The sequence below is a fragment of the Sus scrofa genome, chromosome 8, assembly GCF_054392235.1.
Source record: "Sus scrofa isolate SSC_HxYL_T2T_F1_AM1 chromosome 8, Sscrofa_HxYL_maternal_Yorkshire_Landrace_v2.0, whole genome shotgun sequence".
Taxonomy (NCBI): Eukaryota; Metazoa; Chordata; class Mammalia; order Artiodactyla; family Suidae; genus Sus; species Sus scrofa.
The window spans coordinates 116,740,454-116,756,826 of record NC_139390.1 but is presented as its reverse complement, the minus strand read 5'-3'; the positions used below and the strand labels follow the sequence as shown (position 1 = coordinate 116,756,826).

General features: G+C 44.2%; 1 protein-coding gene and 1 long non-coding RNA gene across 12 annotated transcripts in view; both read left to right on the top strand.

Moving 5' to 3' along the window:
- ALPK1 (alpha kinase 1) overlaps nt 1-16,373 on the top strand; it is a 162,294-nt gene that overhangs the window by 83,551 nt on the left and 62,370 nt on the right. For all 10 annotated transcript variants that reach the window (XR_014813158.1, XR_014813157.1, XR_014813159.1 and 7 more), the window contains one exon: nt 12,713-12,911. Coding sequence is in view for 4 of the 10 variants with exons in the window: in XM_084973172.1 (XP_084829298.1) it covers nt 12,713-12,911 (199 nt within the window). In the remaining 6 variants the exon portion in view is untranslated. The remainder of the gene's footprint in view (nt 1-12,712; nt 12,912-16,373) is intronic.
- Nucleotides 1,166-7,770, top strand: LOC146401000 (uncharacterized). Of its 2 annotated transcripts, XR_014813186.1 has the most exons (4): nt 1,166-1,249; nt 1,328-1,465; nt 2,328-2,507; nt 3,590-7,770. It is a non-coding gene; the product is annotated as an uncharacterized LOC146401000 (long non-coding RNA). The 2 variants fall into 2 exon arrangements; XR_014813187.1 differs by lacking the exon at nt 1,328-1,465.

The following is a 16,373-nucleotide window of genomic DNA, read 5'->3' as shown; positions in this document are numbered from 1 at the left end:
GGAAGTCCCCGGCATGAAAAAGGAGGAAGTGATTTTCACAGCCACATGTTTCTAGGAGTTTGAATAAGATGAAGATTAATAAATGGTCATTGGGTTTGGAGGTTGTCTTGAAGAGTGAGTTCAACGGAGGGTTGGAGATGAGAGCTATAGATTTAAGAAAGAGTGGGAGGTGAGGAAGCAAAGACGGTGAGTTTGGACAACTCTTCTGAGATTGGCTGTAAAGAGGGACCGAGAAATGGGACAGGTGCTGAAGGAAAAATGCTGTAGATGGAAAATTTGTGCCCTAACCCCCAAATTCATGTTAAAATCCTCACCCTCCAGGTGCTGGTTTTGGAGAGGGCATTTGCAGATAAGGTGATTAGGCCTTGAAGACAGAGTCCTCATGAATGGGATTCCTGCCCTTATAATGGAGGTGCCAGAGAGATGCAGAGAAAAGAGGCCATCTGTGAACTGGGAAGCAGGCCCTCACCAGACGTCAAGTCAATAGATCCCTTCAGCTTGGACTTCCCAGCCCCTAGAGAGAACTTTCTGTTGCTTGTAAGCCGCCCAGTTTATAGCATGTTTGTTAAGGCAGCCTCAGAGGACTAAGAGATACATGGTTAAAAGAGGATGCTTTCAGATAGAAGATATTATGATGTGTTTGTATGCTGCTGAGAACGACCCAGTAGAGATGAGGAAATTAATGATGCAGAAGTGAAAGAAGGTGTTTATGGCCAAATGTCCTAGGGTAAAGAAGGCAGGATAGAATTGAGCATCTAAGTGGGGAGGTGGGGGTTGGTCTTACCCATGCCAATAGAGAAGTAGGCAGAGCACATGGGTTACAGCACAAGAGGGCTAGCAAATTTGGGTAAGAGGGTAAGGAAGATCTTGTCTTGCTGACTATTTTCTTAGTAAAATAAGAAGCCGGGTCATCATCAGTGGAGTGCGAGGAGGTTCAAAGGGCAGTGACAGCTTGAGCGGAAAGCAAAGGTGTAAGTGTAGCTGGATTGGCAGGCCATGCTGAGGGCCAACTTCAGGTTAGGATCATAAATGTAGAGTGTTATGGTTGTGTGTTTTCTCCAGCCACATTCACTTGCTTGGGTAGAAGCTCAGGTTAGGCAGAGAGTTAGATAGACTTTGAAAACATGAAGTGACAATAGTATTCATCTTTCCCTCCTGTGTTCAGAACCAACTGAAAGACGCAAAAGAGCAACCTTTGGAGTTCCTGCTGTGGCGTAGGGAGCAGCTGCAGATCCGACTCAATCCCCAGGTCAGGAACTTCTATGTGCTGTGGGTGCAGCCATTAAAAAAAAAAAAAAAAAATAGAACCTTTATTATTCTAAAACAGGAGAGTGCAGTTAGGTTTTCAGACAAGCGGTTTGGAAAATTCTCTCCTCCGGAGTCATCTTGTTGCTGGCAGGCCCCTTCCCTTACAGTAGAACAGAGAGGAAGATTTGAAGAAAGAGAAGAGGAAGATCTGAGTCAGGTATGCCATTTCTATCAGAAAACTCATTCCAGGAATTCCCGTTGTGGTGCAGTGGAAACAAATCCGCCTAGGAACCATGGGGTTGTGGGTTCGATCCCTGGCCCTGCTCAGTGAGTTGCCTTGAGCTGTGGTGTAGGTCGCAGATAAAGCTCAGATCTGGCATTGCTGTGGCTGTGGTGTAGACCAGCAAACAGCAACAGCTTCAATTAGACCCCTAGTCTGGGAACCTCCATATGCTATGAGTGTGGCCCTGAAAAGACAAAAGACAAAAAAAGAAAACTCATTCCACCTCCAGCAGGGAGGAGGGAGTGTGGGGTGGGGGAAGAGGTGGGGGTCAGGCTGGCTCTGGGGGGCTGGAGACTCTGAAATCATTGGAATTACCTGGAGATCATTGGTATCACCTGGGCATTGTTAAGAGTCACTGATGCCTGGGTACACTTCCAAAGATTCTGATTTAACAGGGCTGGGGCACCTTCTGGGCATCTGGCTTTTTAAAAGCTTCCCCAGGTGATTCTAATAGAAGGCCAACATTTTCCGTTAACAAGAAACATGGTTAGAATTGCCAGACAAATATGATAGAAATAGCAGCAAAGGAATCGAGAATGCTTATTTAAAAAAAAAAAAAAAAAAAAGCTGTTTCATTGATGCACCATGAATTTAAGAGTTAGGTGAGGACATGACGGATTGACAGTATAGCCAAAAACAAATAACAAAAAAGCAGTAGGGTCAGCAGAGAGTGTGGATGTCTTGAAGGGTTGCAGAATTACTGGAGCTGGGAGCTGGGAGAAAAGGAGATGAAGATCAGAAAATCAAATGCTTGAGTTCGGCTTCTGACTGATGCTGCCACAATGGCAGTTTCTAGGGTATGACTGATCACGGGCGTATGTGACTAAGGCTGAGTGCAGAACAGGATCATTGGAGCTAAAGAGGCCATGACAAGAAAGACCAGTGTGCTGGGTGAATCGTGAATGTGGATGTTGAAATCACCAAGAAGGATAACTGGAGTCTTGGTGGCTGTAGCAACCTGGAGTCCAGAAGAGAGGTAAGGTACAAAGGTCTCCCTCCCTGGGGGCTGTGAGATTCCCCAGCATCTTGGTTAAGTGGTGTCTATTCTGATACTGCTGGCTTTTTCTTTTAACAGACAGCCATCTCCATTCACAGTCGATTTGCCAGGGGGAGGGTAAGAAAGCAGGGATAGATGATCTGAAATGTTATCTTTAGGTATGGAGACTGAGGAGACGATTATAGCTATTTCCCAAAAGGGCTTGAATCTTTATGTTCCACTGGTAAAACAAGGAAAGGCTGATACAATGTTAACAGGCCCTGGGCATAAACTGTAAGGAAGTTCAGTTTTTTTCTCTCCTCCTCCTTGTCCCATTTCAGTGGGAGGAAAAACATGGAGCATGCCGCGCCTGGTCTCCCCTTGACCTTGAGTAGTCCAGTTGGAGCAGTTGACTCTTACGCTGCTTTTATTGTTGATGCATAACTATGCAGGCGTCAATCACTTTTCATTTGTTTATTCTGCTAATTCCTCACCTCGGGACATTTCCCCCCCTCCCTTTCCCCTGCCTTTTTCCTGTCTCCCAATTTGCTATGCAGCAATAATTTCCCTTTACGCTGCTCCTGCCAATTGCAATGCCAGATGGCTTCGGTTCTGAGTCCCCTCACCCAGCCCCCCTTGAGAACAGCTGCCATTGTCATTGCTGTGAACACATCGTGGCTTTGAACCCGTAGCTGGGACCCAAACTTGCTGCTCAGCATTGGGAGGGGCTAGTGCTAATGCACGGAACCATGAAAACAGCACACACTTTTCCTTGCTGCTGTTCAGCAAAAGCCCTTAGAAAAGGCTCTTTAGCATTTTCTCAATCATCAGTGTATTGAAATCTCATTGTGGAATTTAATTCCTTTACCACCTGACTCAGCCTCCTCGCCATGAAGTTCCCTTTGTGCTGTAAACTCAATTAGAACCCCATATTTCCCATCCTGAAAACAGATGTGAAAGAACTGTAGGGTGTGTGTGTGTGTGTGTGTGTGTGTTCACGTGCATGCATTTATGAGCCTGTCTCTTTAGAAATCCAGCATGCACACTCCCTTATCTACATCCATATACTTTTATTTAAACAGGCTCTCTCAACAAGAAAATCACAATTTGGTAGCTGTTTGGACAAGCTTCCTCTTAAGTCAGCCTCTGAGGAAAGATTTAAAGAACAGAATTCCCGTTTATTTTTTATCTCGAGTTATCCTGTGTCAGCTCCATCCCTAAAATTCTGTGACTGTGACACCATCTAGAAAGATTGCATCTTCGAGTCCTCTGTGATGGCAGGTCAGTTGTGGGCCTAAAAACCCAAACAAAAAGCATCCTGAATCAAATTCCTCGTAGACCAATATGCATTTCAAAGGCGCTGCCACGTCGTCCGAGGGTTAGGGTTTTTGTGTTGTTTTCTTTTTCTTTCTTTTTTGGAGGAGTGGGGGAGGGAAGGGGACTCTCTTTCATGTTAATCTAATTGTGCCGAACCCAGGCACATGTAGGGAAACTTTCTCTTTCGTGTCCTTCCCTACCACACACTCGGGCCTCCTTTCATTCCTCTACTTCTGAAGTCAGAGCGCTCCCTCGGCGTACATTTGGGGGAAGATTCCCAGGGTGGTGATGTATTCTGCTTTGCTGCTGAGGAATTTACTATCCCCTCCCTTGGCAGCAAATGAAAGTGGGTATTAATTTCTCAGAGTGCTGGTAGAAGCACGAGAGCGGGGCCGCAAGAATGAGACCCACCCAAATCTGTATGTAATGCACAGCGTGTCGCCGTTTCAAAAGCAGGAGAGAAAAGACAATGACAAGAAAGAACAGATTCTCCTGAGTTGACTTCTCTGCATTTTGTGTCGTCAGGTTTTGGAGAGAGATGCAAGAGGTTCAGGCCCCGAAGAGAGTTAAATTATGCGGCTGCGGGGATGCCAGGTCCCCCAGAATAGGATGCTTCGTTTAGATGTTCCACAATGCTATTGAAGTGCTTATTTTCCTCCTGAAGAGACACAAACAGATGCAAACTTCTGTAAACACTTTAGAAATGAATTCAGTGAGTTTGGCCTCTCAGCAGTGCTCAATAGCTGACAGAAAAATGTCTAATTAGTGCAAGTGGAAATAATAGGGCCACTTGGATTCCTTCCATCCTCCTCCAAGTCTCCTTTTCCAAGGAACTCAAAAGGCCTTTGTCTGGCAGGTCACCCTCTCTCAGGCTTTTGTGCTCCAAACTATTAAGAGTAGAAGGGGGAAAAATAGATGAGACAATGTTCTCTGCTCAAATATACGGCGTGCTCATGAGTGATGCAGAATGGAGTGTTTGCAGCATCCGTTTACAGGTGCTCGGGAGGGATTCCTCCATTGGCAACAGCCGAAAGCAACCCGCACGTGCATGCCGGGAAGGCTGCCTTTCAAGAACCAGCTTTCCTTCACCAACTGCCGTAGAGCCTGCTCATTTTCCTTTTTTTTTTCCCCCTTTCAGTTTCCAGGAACATCACTCCTTAGATTTGGCAAAGAGAAGAAAGAAGTTCAATGAGATGTTTTGCCATTTTCTGAGATTAAGCCTTCCAGATGTTATGTGCATGATCTGTTATTTCCTTTTTACTCTATTGACTATTCCACCGACGTCTATTTTGGGAGCCTTCTTTGGTTGTTGGGATTTTGTCATACAGGAGAACGGGAGCACGTGAACTGAGTTCTTTTTCCTATTTTTTCCATAGTGTTGCCCTTCATTTATTAAACACCCACAATGTACCAGGCTCTGTGCGGAGCATTTATATTGGTTTTTTTTTTTTCTTATTTGTTTATTTTAGTTTGCTTTTTAGGGCTGCAGATGTGGCCTGTGGAAGTTTCAGGCGAGGGATAGAATTGGAGCTGCAGCTGCCAGCCTACACCAGAGCCACAGCAATGCTAGATCCGATCTGTGTCTGCAACCCACACCACAGCTCATGGCAATGCCAGATCCTTAACCCACTGAGCGAGGCCCGAGATCAAACCTGTATCCTCATGGATACTAGTCGGATTCGTTACCACTGAGCCACAATGGGAACTCTGTGCTGAGCATATGACCTTTTCCTCTAAAACAGCACTGAAAAAGGTACTATCCATATTTCACAGATGAGGAAATTGAGTCTTGGAGAGATTAAGTAACTTGGGGCAAGCAAATGTAAGAGTTTTGTTTCCATGTTTGTTTTTGTCTTTTTGTCCTTTTAGGTCCACATCCACAGCATATGGAGGTTCCCAGGCTAGGGGTCTAATCAGAGCTGTAGCTGCTGGCCTACACCACAGCCACAGCAACTCCAGATCTGAGCCGAGTCTGCAACCTCCACCACAGCTCACGGCAACACCGGATCCTTAACCCACTGAGCGAGGCCAGGGATTGAACCCGAAACCTCATGGTTCCTAGTTGGATTCTTTTCCACTGTGCCACGATGGGAACTCCACAGACATTTTTCTTTAATCTCTAGATGTTTGATTTGGATGATTTTTAATATCTCCAGTGTCCCCGATTCTACCTGAGTTTTACCCTACCTTCTTGAACTTATGAAATACAGTTATAATAACTGTCATTTGGGGTTCGATTTCTGTTGATTTCTTTTTCTCTTTAGTATGGGCTTCTTTCTGCCTCGTAATTTTTGACTGGATGACAGACATAAATTTCACCTTTTAAGATGGCAGGCAATTTTTGTGCCTATAAATATCCTTGAACTTTGTTCTGAAACACCAAGTTAGGAAATAGTTTGATCTATTCCAGGCTTGCTCCTAAACTTTCAGAGTGGGCCAAGAGCCTTCTCCCTCTGAGGTTCATTTCATCTCACTACTGAAGCAATACTTTCTAAATACTCTATCCCATACCCGTGAACAACAGTTGATTGTCTACTCTGGCTGGTGTAAACACAGCTGCCTGAAGCCTAGGGATTGCTTCCTCTGCTCCAGGTGATTCTTTCCTCAGTGTTGGGTGGTGTCTTTCTGTACATGAGCTGGTCGGTAGTGTTCTGCTGAAGACTCCACGGGGACCCTCTGCAGAGCTCTGGATTTCACGCTTTGTGCAGCTCTCTCCTTCTGGTTACTCCACCTTGTGAACTCTGGCCACCTTGGCCTCTGTAGACTTCTAGAAGCTCCGTCTCCTCCACTCAGGAAGACCAGCTCACGGAGGGACCCACTGGACTTGTAGAGCATCCTTTTAGCTCTGTGCGAGAGATGCCCAGTGGGAGTTATCCCCAGGTAATCACCAAATTAGCATTTGTTCTCATGGCCACAAACTTTCACTTGAGAATTTCACATTATTGAAATGAAAGGCCATGTCCCAGAAAATTTTATTTCTCTTATTTTTAAATACATAATCAGGACACTCTTTGCAATTGGGATTTATTTTTAGTTGTCCCTGTTTTGTTTTGTTTTTGTTTTTTTTTCTTAGTATTTTCTCATCATGATAAAGGGTACAGTTTCCTTAAAGCCACTGTTTGAACTCAGTGAGTGGTGAATTCAGTCCTCACTCCAAAGAGCCAAATTCCTATGCCCAGATTAGGCCCCCCTCAAAATCACCTTGATCAGACACAGAGGAAAGCAGAAGGAAAACTGAGACTCAAGAGACCTGAGTTGCTCAAGTGTTAGCTGAGGATGTGGAGAACTAAAACTCTGTGCACTGTTGGTAGTATTATAAAATGGTGTAAACTCTATGGAAAATAGTATAGAGGTTCCTCAAAAAATTAAAACTGTAACTACCATTTAATCTAGCAATTCTCCTTCTGCATTTATATATCCAAAAGAATTGAAAGCAGGGCCTCAAAGAGATATTTGCACACCCATGTTCATAGCAGCACTGTTCACAATAGCCAAGCCATTGAAGCCATCCAAATGTCAATTGACAGATGAATGGATAAACAACATTTGTACATGCAGTGGAATATTACCCTTTAAAAAGGAGAAGTTTTGTCACATGCTGCAACATGGATGAACCTCAAGAACCTTATGCTAAGCCATATAAGCCAGTCACAAAAAGACAAAAACTGTATGATTCCACTTACATGAGGTACATAGAATAATCAAATTCATAGAAACAGAAAGTAAAATGGTAGTTAACAGGGGCTAGGGAGAAGGGAGAAAGACAGGTTTGTTGTTCGGTGGGTATAGAGTTTTGTATTTGCAGGATAAAAAAGTTCTGAAGATCTAATTCATAACAATGTGAATGTATTTAACACTACTGAACACCATACTTTAAAAAAAGCTAAGATGGTGAAATTTATGTTCTGAGCTTTTTACCACGATAAAAAAGAAGAAAAAAAAGAAATTTGAGTTCTTACCTGCCCCTGACCCTTTTGACTTAGTAACTTTGGAAAGTCAACCTCTCAGCCTCAGCGGTTTTTTGTTTTTTGTTTTTTTGGGTTTGTTTGTTTTTTTTTTTTTTTGCAACACCCACAGCATGTGGAAGTTCCAGGACCAGGCATCAAACCCAAGCCACGGCAGTGACAAAGCCGGATCTGCAACCTGCCAAGCTACAAGGGAACGTCTTGGTTTCCTTGTCTTACTTAGATTTTATAGTTACTATAAACTTAAATGAGATCATTTGTGTAAACATTTTTCATAAACTAGATGGTACCACACAGGTGGAAACCATCAAGGAGGAAAGAGTAGAGAATCCCCCCTGGAGAATAAATCTGCCTCTAAACATTGCATCCTAAGTAGGTACTCAGTTACCCCAAAACTGAATTGAGGCACCTCTGAGAATGGAGAGCAGAACTAAACATTAAGTGTGCCTCTCAAAGAGAGGGGACTCTCTGTGTCTTACTGAGTCCCCTCCACAGGTACATAGTCATGGGCAGGGTGTCAGGAGTAGAGCTTCTGTTTTAAAGCAAAAGTTTAAAGGAGGCTGGCAGTGGCAAAAGCTGCAAGTTGTGCAGATAGCATCTGAGGTTGCAAACCAAAGGACTATATTAATGTGTTTCTAGCATAGAAAGGACTCCATTTTTGGGGGTGGGGGGTCTTTTTTTAAGGCCACACCCGCAGATTTGGAGGTTCCCAGGCTAGGGGTTGAATCAGAGCTGTAGCTGCTGGCCTATACCACAGCAATAGCAACACCAGATCCAAGCTGCTTCTACAACATACACCAGAGCTCACGGCAACACCGGATCCTTAACCTACTGAACAAGGCTAGGGATCGAACCTGTATCCTCATGGATGCTAGTCAGATTCGTTGCCACTGAGCCACGATGGGAACTCCCCCATAGAAAGGACTCTTGATCAGAGACTGTCCTTATCAGACGGAACTGTGCACACATGAAGTCATCAGTTTCTTCATCCACTCTTAAATTTACATTTTATGAATGTCAAATGGCTAACTTGTTCTCTTTCTCTCTCTCTCTCTCTCTTTTTTTTTGTCTCTTTGCCTTTTCTAGGGCCACTTCCTGCGGCATATGGAGGTTCCCAGGCTGGGGGTCCAATCGGAGCTGTAGCGGCCAGCCTACGCCAGAACCACAGCAACGCGGGATCCTAGCCGCATCTGCAACCTACACCACAGCTCACGGCAAAGCTGGATCCTTAACCCACTGAGCAAGACCAGGGATTGAACCCACAACCTCATGGTTCCTTGCAGTGGATTCGTTAACCACTGTGCCACAACGGGTACTCCTTGTTCTCATTTTAAAACTTGTGTTTTTCAGATTGATGGTTTGACAAACCTCAATAAGTTTTGAGCATCTCAGTTTTAGTTAGGCTTTTTTGGTGGGATGAAACAGAAGTTCACACAAGCAAACTCACAAAACGAGGCAAACATTTTTATAAAGATACATATGGGATAATAAAGGAAACCTGTAACTCTAAGAACAGCACTTGTGTGAAAAGGTGGCTTTAGATTCAGAGTCATGTGTCTGGATCTTCCCTCTAGTGCTGCCCATAAGTGTAGTTTAGCTACAGTCTACTCTCTGCTTCTTCCAGTCCTGCAACAACTAGAAAACTCTGTGTTTCATGGTTCAGATTAATAATTTCATTTTTCAAACCAGGCCACAGAGTCGTGGGCCAGGTATCAGGTGGGTACTCTTGGGTTAGCCTTGAGCTGGTGGTAGTAAGATGGGGAGAGGGGATCAAGGTCAAGTAGCAGAATACATTGCTGCCTCAAAAACAGAGACTGCGAGCAAAGCAGTTTCCTTAGAAATGATCATGGTGAAGTTCCCGTCGTGGCGCAGTGGTTAACGAATCCGACTAGGAACCATGAGGTTGCGGGTTCGGTCCCTGCCCTTGCTCAGTGGGTTAAGGATCTGGCATTGTCATGAGCTGTGGTGTAGGTTGCAGACACGGCTTGGATCCCAAGTTGCTGTGACTGATGGTGTAGGCTGGCGGCTACAGCTCCGATTGGACCCCTAGCCTGGGAACCTCCATATGCCGCAGGAAGTGGCCCTAGAAAAGGCAAAAAGACAAAAAGACCAAAAAAAAAAATGATTATGGTGTGTCAGGCAGTGATTAATGTTGGGGTTTTGGGAGGATCCAAGAAATTACACCTCTCTTCCCCTCCTGAATTCTGAGCGAACCGAGAAGCAAAAGAGTTTGGAAGACAAGAGATTTTATATTACCTTTAATTTTGACAAAGACTACATTGGAATATCTAGCTTGATGTTAGAGCATGGGGGTCTGCTAGATGAACCCCAGAATTCTTTTGACTTCCCCCATGCAGTCAGAGAAATTACTGAGCTAAGCAGAACCCCATATAGTGTGGCTTTCTAGATAAGACATGATAGAGAAGACCAGAGAAGAATCCCTGTTTCCTTTAGACACCTTGTTCTCCAAGAAAATAAGAGCAGAGCTAAGCCATGCATGCCCAGTTTCTTCTTCCCAAATTTCCCAGAGTCATCCACCTCTCCTGGGGCAGAGTGGGTGAAGGAGCAGAGAGGCCAGGAGTGCTGCAGTAATTGAGCCCCCTTCCCATGGAAAGAAACGTTCCCCCTGATAGTTGGCATCTGTATCACAGTCTCAGTAGTGACCAACTCAGAACAAAAGGATAAATATGAGAGCACATTATCACTTTTCAAACTAAAAAAACAGTGATAGGTAGTTTTAAAGCCTTAAGAAAGTGTCAATATGAAAAGCGAAGGATTATTGTTCTGGTTCTTGGCAGGCAAGGTGTACATGCAAAGAAATAGGATTCTAGGACTCAGAATGAGAGGAATTCCTCAACTAGATGATTAAAATATTGGTTTTGACCTTTTTTTTTTTTTTTTTTTTTTTTTTTGCTTTTTAGGGCCGCACCCGAGGCATATGGAGGTTTCCAGGCTAGGGGTCTAATCGGAGCTACAGCTGCTGGCCTATACCACAGCCACAGCAATGCCAGATCCCAGCTTTGTCTGTGACCTAAACCACAGTTCAGGGCAACACTGGATCCTTAATCCACTGAGTGAGGCCAGGGATCAAACCGGAAACCTCATGGTTCCTAGTGGGATTCTTTTCTGCAGCGCCACGACGGGAACTCCCTAATTCTTTTAATTTTTAAAAATGTTATTGGAATGTAGGTTTTGGCCTTTAAGTAAATAGAATCTTCCTCTTAGGATTGTTGTAAGGATTGAATAAATTAGTATATATAAAGCTCTTAGCAAGGTGTCTGGTACCTAGTTTTACCCAATAAGTGTTAGTATTTAATGTGATGAAGAAAGTATGTGTGATAAGATTGTGGTAGGAAAATGGGCAGTGCTTACAATGCTTTCTAGGCTTCATATGTGAGTTAGCACACCCAGAAAACATTCTGCTTGATTTAGTTTAGCAAATAGAGAAAATACTACTGGGTGGTAAGCTCATTTATGCTATTGAATGCCTTTTTTTTTTTTTTTTTTTTTTTTTTTATCTTTTTGCCTTTTCTTGAGCCGCTCCTATGGCATATGGAGATTCCCAGGCTAGGGGTCTAATCAGAGCTGTAGCCACCGGCCTACACCAGAGCCACAGCAACGCAGGATCTGAGCCGCATCTGATACCCACACCACAGTTCATGGCAACACCCGATCCTTAACCCACTGAGCAAGGCCTGGGATCAAACCCTCAACCTCATGGTTCCTAGTCGGATTTGTTAACCACTGTGCCACAACGGGAACTCCTGAATGTCTTTAATATGATACCTTAAGAGACCAAAAGATAATGTTTTTCCATAAAAGTTTGCCTCATTTATCTCTACTTCTCTCTATGTTATACTTTAATGTCTGTTTCTTATTTTATTCATTAACTATTCATTTTATTTAATTAACATAAATATGAATATTACTATTTCATTTATTAACTAACATAAATATGAATGTTACTGATCATTTTATTTAACACATAAATCAAATATGAATTTCTATATTTCTTAATTAAAATGTATGCAATTGGCGTTCCCGTCGTGGCTCAGTGGAAATGAATCCGACTAGAATCCATGAGGACTCGGGTTTGATCCCTGGCCTCACTCAGTGGGTTAAGGATCTGGCATTGCCGTGAGCTGTGGTATAGGTCCCAGACGTGGCCCAGATCTGGCATTGCTGTGACTGTGGTGTACTCCAGTGGCCACAGCTCCGATTTGACCCCTAGCCTGGGAACCTCTATATGCCACGGGTGCGGCCCTAAAAAAAAAAAAAAAAAAAAAAAAAGTAGGCAATAAATGAGGCAGAGAGTATTATGAACTGATGTGGAACAACTTGGCTAAATGTGATCTTGTTTATGGAAGGAAGAAAGGGAGGGAGAGAGAAAGGAAGGAAGAAAAGGAAAAAGAGGGGAAGGAGAAAGAGAGGGAAAAGGAAGAGCAAGCCAGGTAACCAGTTATGTATTTATATACATAAAAGGGTGGAGGAAGTTCTAGAAGGCTCTCTGGGAAATCACCATCAGGAAGAATGAGAATGAAATTGATGAGAGGAAGGGAAAAAGATAAGGTAAGGAGTTGGAAAACAAAGGGACACTTTTTTTGGCCTCTCCCCAGCATGCTGAAGTTCATGGGCCAGGGGTTGAACCCAAGCCACAGCAGTGACAATGCCAGAATGTAACAGGGAAATGGAATGAAAGAAATACTTTATTCCGCAAATGAATCAGACTTTTCTTTATTAAATAACAACAGCAGCAGTTATTGCTGTCTTTTGGTTCAGTCGCCTCTTGTTTCTTCCAGCTCTGGGTTTTGTTGTTCTTGTTTTGATAAAGACGTGTAGAAGGCTAGCCTGGCCCCAAGACTGCCTTCTTTTCTGCCGGGCGCTCTTTCTGTCCAGTTCAGTGTCCCACTGATGTTCCCCCAGGCATCCCTGAAAGCCTCCATCCTGGTCCGGGACTGCGCCACCGCCTCTGCCATTGTGTTCCTGAGCGACCGGTTCCTGTACGGGCTTGATGTCTCCAGTGAGCTCCTGCGGGTCGCCAAAGGGCTGCACAAGCTGCAGCCGGCAACGCCGATTGCCCCCCAGGTGGTTATTCGGCAAGCCCGAGTCTCGATGCACTCAGGTAGGCTTTCTCCTGCTGGCCCTCCTCGTCCTGGAGTCGGCCCGGCTGGGGCTCGCCTTCTCTCCCAGCTCCTTGACTTCTGCAGGGGACAGTGGACACAGGGGCCCGCAGGCCTTCTTTTGCAGCCGCCCGGTGCTCCTGCCCAGCCCGCGCTTGTCAGCACAAAGGCCCTGGGATAAAGAGTTTCAGAGCCAAAAGCAATAGAGAAAATTGTGAAAGGGGGTGGAAAATACTAATTGGAGCTTTTGTCGTCTAACAAATCTGTCCTGCTGCTTTCAAACAGGGGTATCTGAATTGCTATACTTCTGACCAAGAGCCTTTAAAAAGCAGATTAGAATTCTCCTATTTTCTCGTAGCTCTCCTGTCTCCTTTCTGTAGGGCCACTTGACTATGCTCACAATGGAGCTGACAAACCCACTGAAGTAATTTGAGTTTTTTTCTATCGCTGGGAACACCGGTACAGTACCTGATTAGGCCTTAAAGTATCTTTTTTTTCCCCCTCTGTCACTTTGAGTGAAATGAAAAATGAGGCCAACATTCTAACTTAGCCTGTAATGTAGAGGGGGGTTGGAGGGGAGAGGGGCCTGCTATGTGTTCCAGCGAAGTTCACTTCCATAGAATTCTTGAATTATTTAAATTACTGATAACCATGAGGTTTAGAAACCCGTAGCCTACTGTTCTCATTTCCAAGAGAGAAAGAACAAAGGATGAAAATAGAAGGCAAGTTGCCTCTCCCAGAGACAGGACTGGCTCTTTTTTTAAATTGGGTTTAGCTGTTGCTATTGTTTTAATAACTCTGGCCTCGAAGAGGTTAAAATATCTTTTCACTACTTCATTTCCTTTGCAAAGGAACTGTACTAAAACTACACTGAATGGGACAGTGGCTGAATACTGAGAGGGACAGAGATAAAAGGGCATGAGAGAAATGGGTTTGTGGAGGTTAACTTTTCAAAAGCCCAAGTTCGTGCACTCTCAGGTTCTTGCAGCTGTGCATAAATTGTACCCACGTTTTATTCTGTATTTTTCTAGAGTAACTGCATCAACAGAGTTGAGCTTAAGAAAAAATTCTTTCTTCAAATGTCCATGATTTGGGACATTTTATAATGTTGGGGGTTTATATTGTTTAGTGTATGAAAGAAACCTAGTCACTAATATTCCTTCTGACGGCATCAGGTGGCAGTGATGTGTGAGCAGAGCATCCTGTGGGGGGCTGGGCATGCGCAGAGAGAGCGTGCTAATGTTGGTTCTTATCGTGTAAAACTTGGAACAGAGTTAACAAGGCAAGTTTGCAATAAACGGATTTGCTACTAGTGTGACTTGGGAATCAAGGTCAGATGGTAAGCAGGCAATAAGTGAAATCATCTTTTCACTTGTTTCTTTGCTTGGTTGTTTCTATCATGCCTCTAACCAAGGTAGAGTTTTTCTCCTGACGACAACTGAGCCTTGATACCATCATGAGCAGCACGCTCCTTTGCCCACACATCTCATGTCTGAAGTGAAAGTCATAGATCATATTCCCCAACAGTTGGGGTTGTCTTTGCCTCAAAGATGCTACCGGAAATGTCACAAGAAAACAAACAGCCTCAGAGTTAAGTGCTTATTTGTAAACTTCTGCCCCCAAACATTTTTGAGCCTCTACCAACACTGGGTTTCTCAGAGAGAAAAGGGACTTAGAGCAGGGCTGGTGTCCTAGAAAGAGAAGGTACAGTGAAACAGGGTCTAGATCCTCAGCATTTGAGAATCTCCTGGGATGGAGAAAGGAGAGGCAGATATGAATTATGAGGGGTAAGGAAAAGGATTAAGGATAATACGAGGGGACAGCACAGTCTTCTGGACTTGCCCTTGTGACTAGCTCTTCCTGGCATCCGCCCAGAACCCATTCCAAAGGTCCAAGAATTCAGTATCCTGGGATTTCAGAGACAGGAAAGGATGCCCTGGGCCTGCCCAGCTCACTCTTGCCGAAAATTAGGATACAAAACCTTTCAAGCCACAGTTAGAGATAAAGATCCAAACTTCCAGTTCCATCAACATGGAGGATTGAGCAAACGTACAATCTTCCCCCATTACATAAATAAGGTGAATTAAAAAAATTTTTAAATGCCCAAAATATGTTTAAAGATGTTCAAAGTCAGAACAGTAGACTACTGTTCCTGACACTGTAGCCAAAGGGGTTTTAAACTTAGATATGGTCCTAAGAGAAGGAATTGCCTTTTTTTTTTTTTTTTTTTTTTTTTTTGTCTTTTTGCCATGTCTTGGGCCACTTCCACAGCATATGGAGGTTCCCAGGCTAGGGGTCTAATCGGAGCTGTAGCCACTGGCCTACGCCAGAGCCGCAGCAACGCAGGATCCGAGCCGTGTCTGCAACCTACACCACAGCTCACGGCAACGCCGGATCCTTAACCCACTGAGCAAGGCCAGGGATCGAACCCACAACCTCATGGTTCCTAGTTGGATTCACTAACCACTGATCCATGACGGGAACTCCAGAACTGCCATTTTATTTCTGGTGTAGGAACAAGAGACGGGGCCTTGACCTATGTGGAGTGAAATATTTGCATAAAGCTAGAATTCTGAAATGTTTGCACCCCTGTGAAATGGGACTAAACAGCTCCACCAACCCAGAGAAAGTGGTGAGGAAGCTTCTCTCTGAGGAGGAGGCAAAAACAAACAAACAAACAAAAAACCTCCCAAAAGAAATAACCCCAATTCTATGCCAGATGTCTATGTAGAGTTTGAATTTACCTGCAAGGGAGGGAATCCTCCACCAAGTAATTAAGAAAAACTAATTCAGGTCTGAAATTCCTGGGGCCTAGCAAAAGATGACGTACTAAATTATGTCTAGAGAAACATCCACACTCCAGAAGCATCTCTCAATGCCCAGACTAGACAGGTACACGTGTCAGTTCTATCACTGCCATTGGTCGCAACAGGTCATAGGGTCAGTTCAGATACAAGGAGAAGGGAAGAATTCTAGATTCCACTTTTTGATGGAGGAATGGCAAGGTCACGTTGCAGAAGAGCATATGGGACGGAAGACATTGTTGTGACCTCCCGTGGGAACGCAGTCAACCACAGGCAGGATATGTCTGTGTGTGCGCTTTGAAATAGGGTGGTCAGGGAAGACCTTATGAGACAGTGAAGTGACATTTGAGCAAAGACCTGAAGGAGAAGAGAGCAAGCTTTGGATATATCTGGGATAAATAAATTCCAGACTGAAATAATTTTAAGTACAACAACTTTGACATGGGAACAAGCCTGACAGGTTCAAGGGACAGTCAGGAGGCCACTGAACCAAAGTAGGAGTGATGGTGAGGAAAAGAATGCTAGAGATTGGGTCAAAGAAGTCCCAGGGGCCAGGACATAGGGCATAGAAGCTCCTAGAAGAAAAGGATCAAAGGCTAAATGATTGCATTTCCTACTTAAAAGAAAAACAGTTGTCCACAGGTTAGTCCCCTCCTGGGT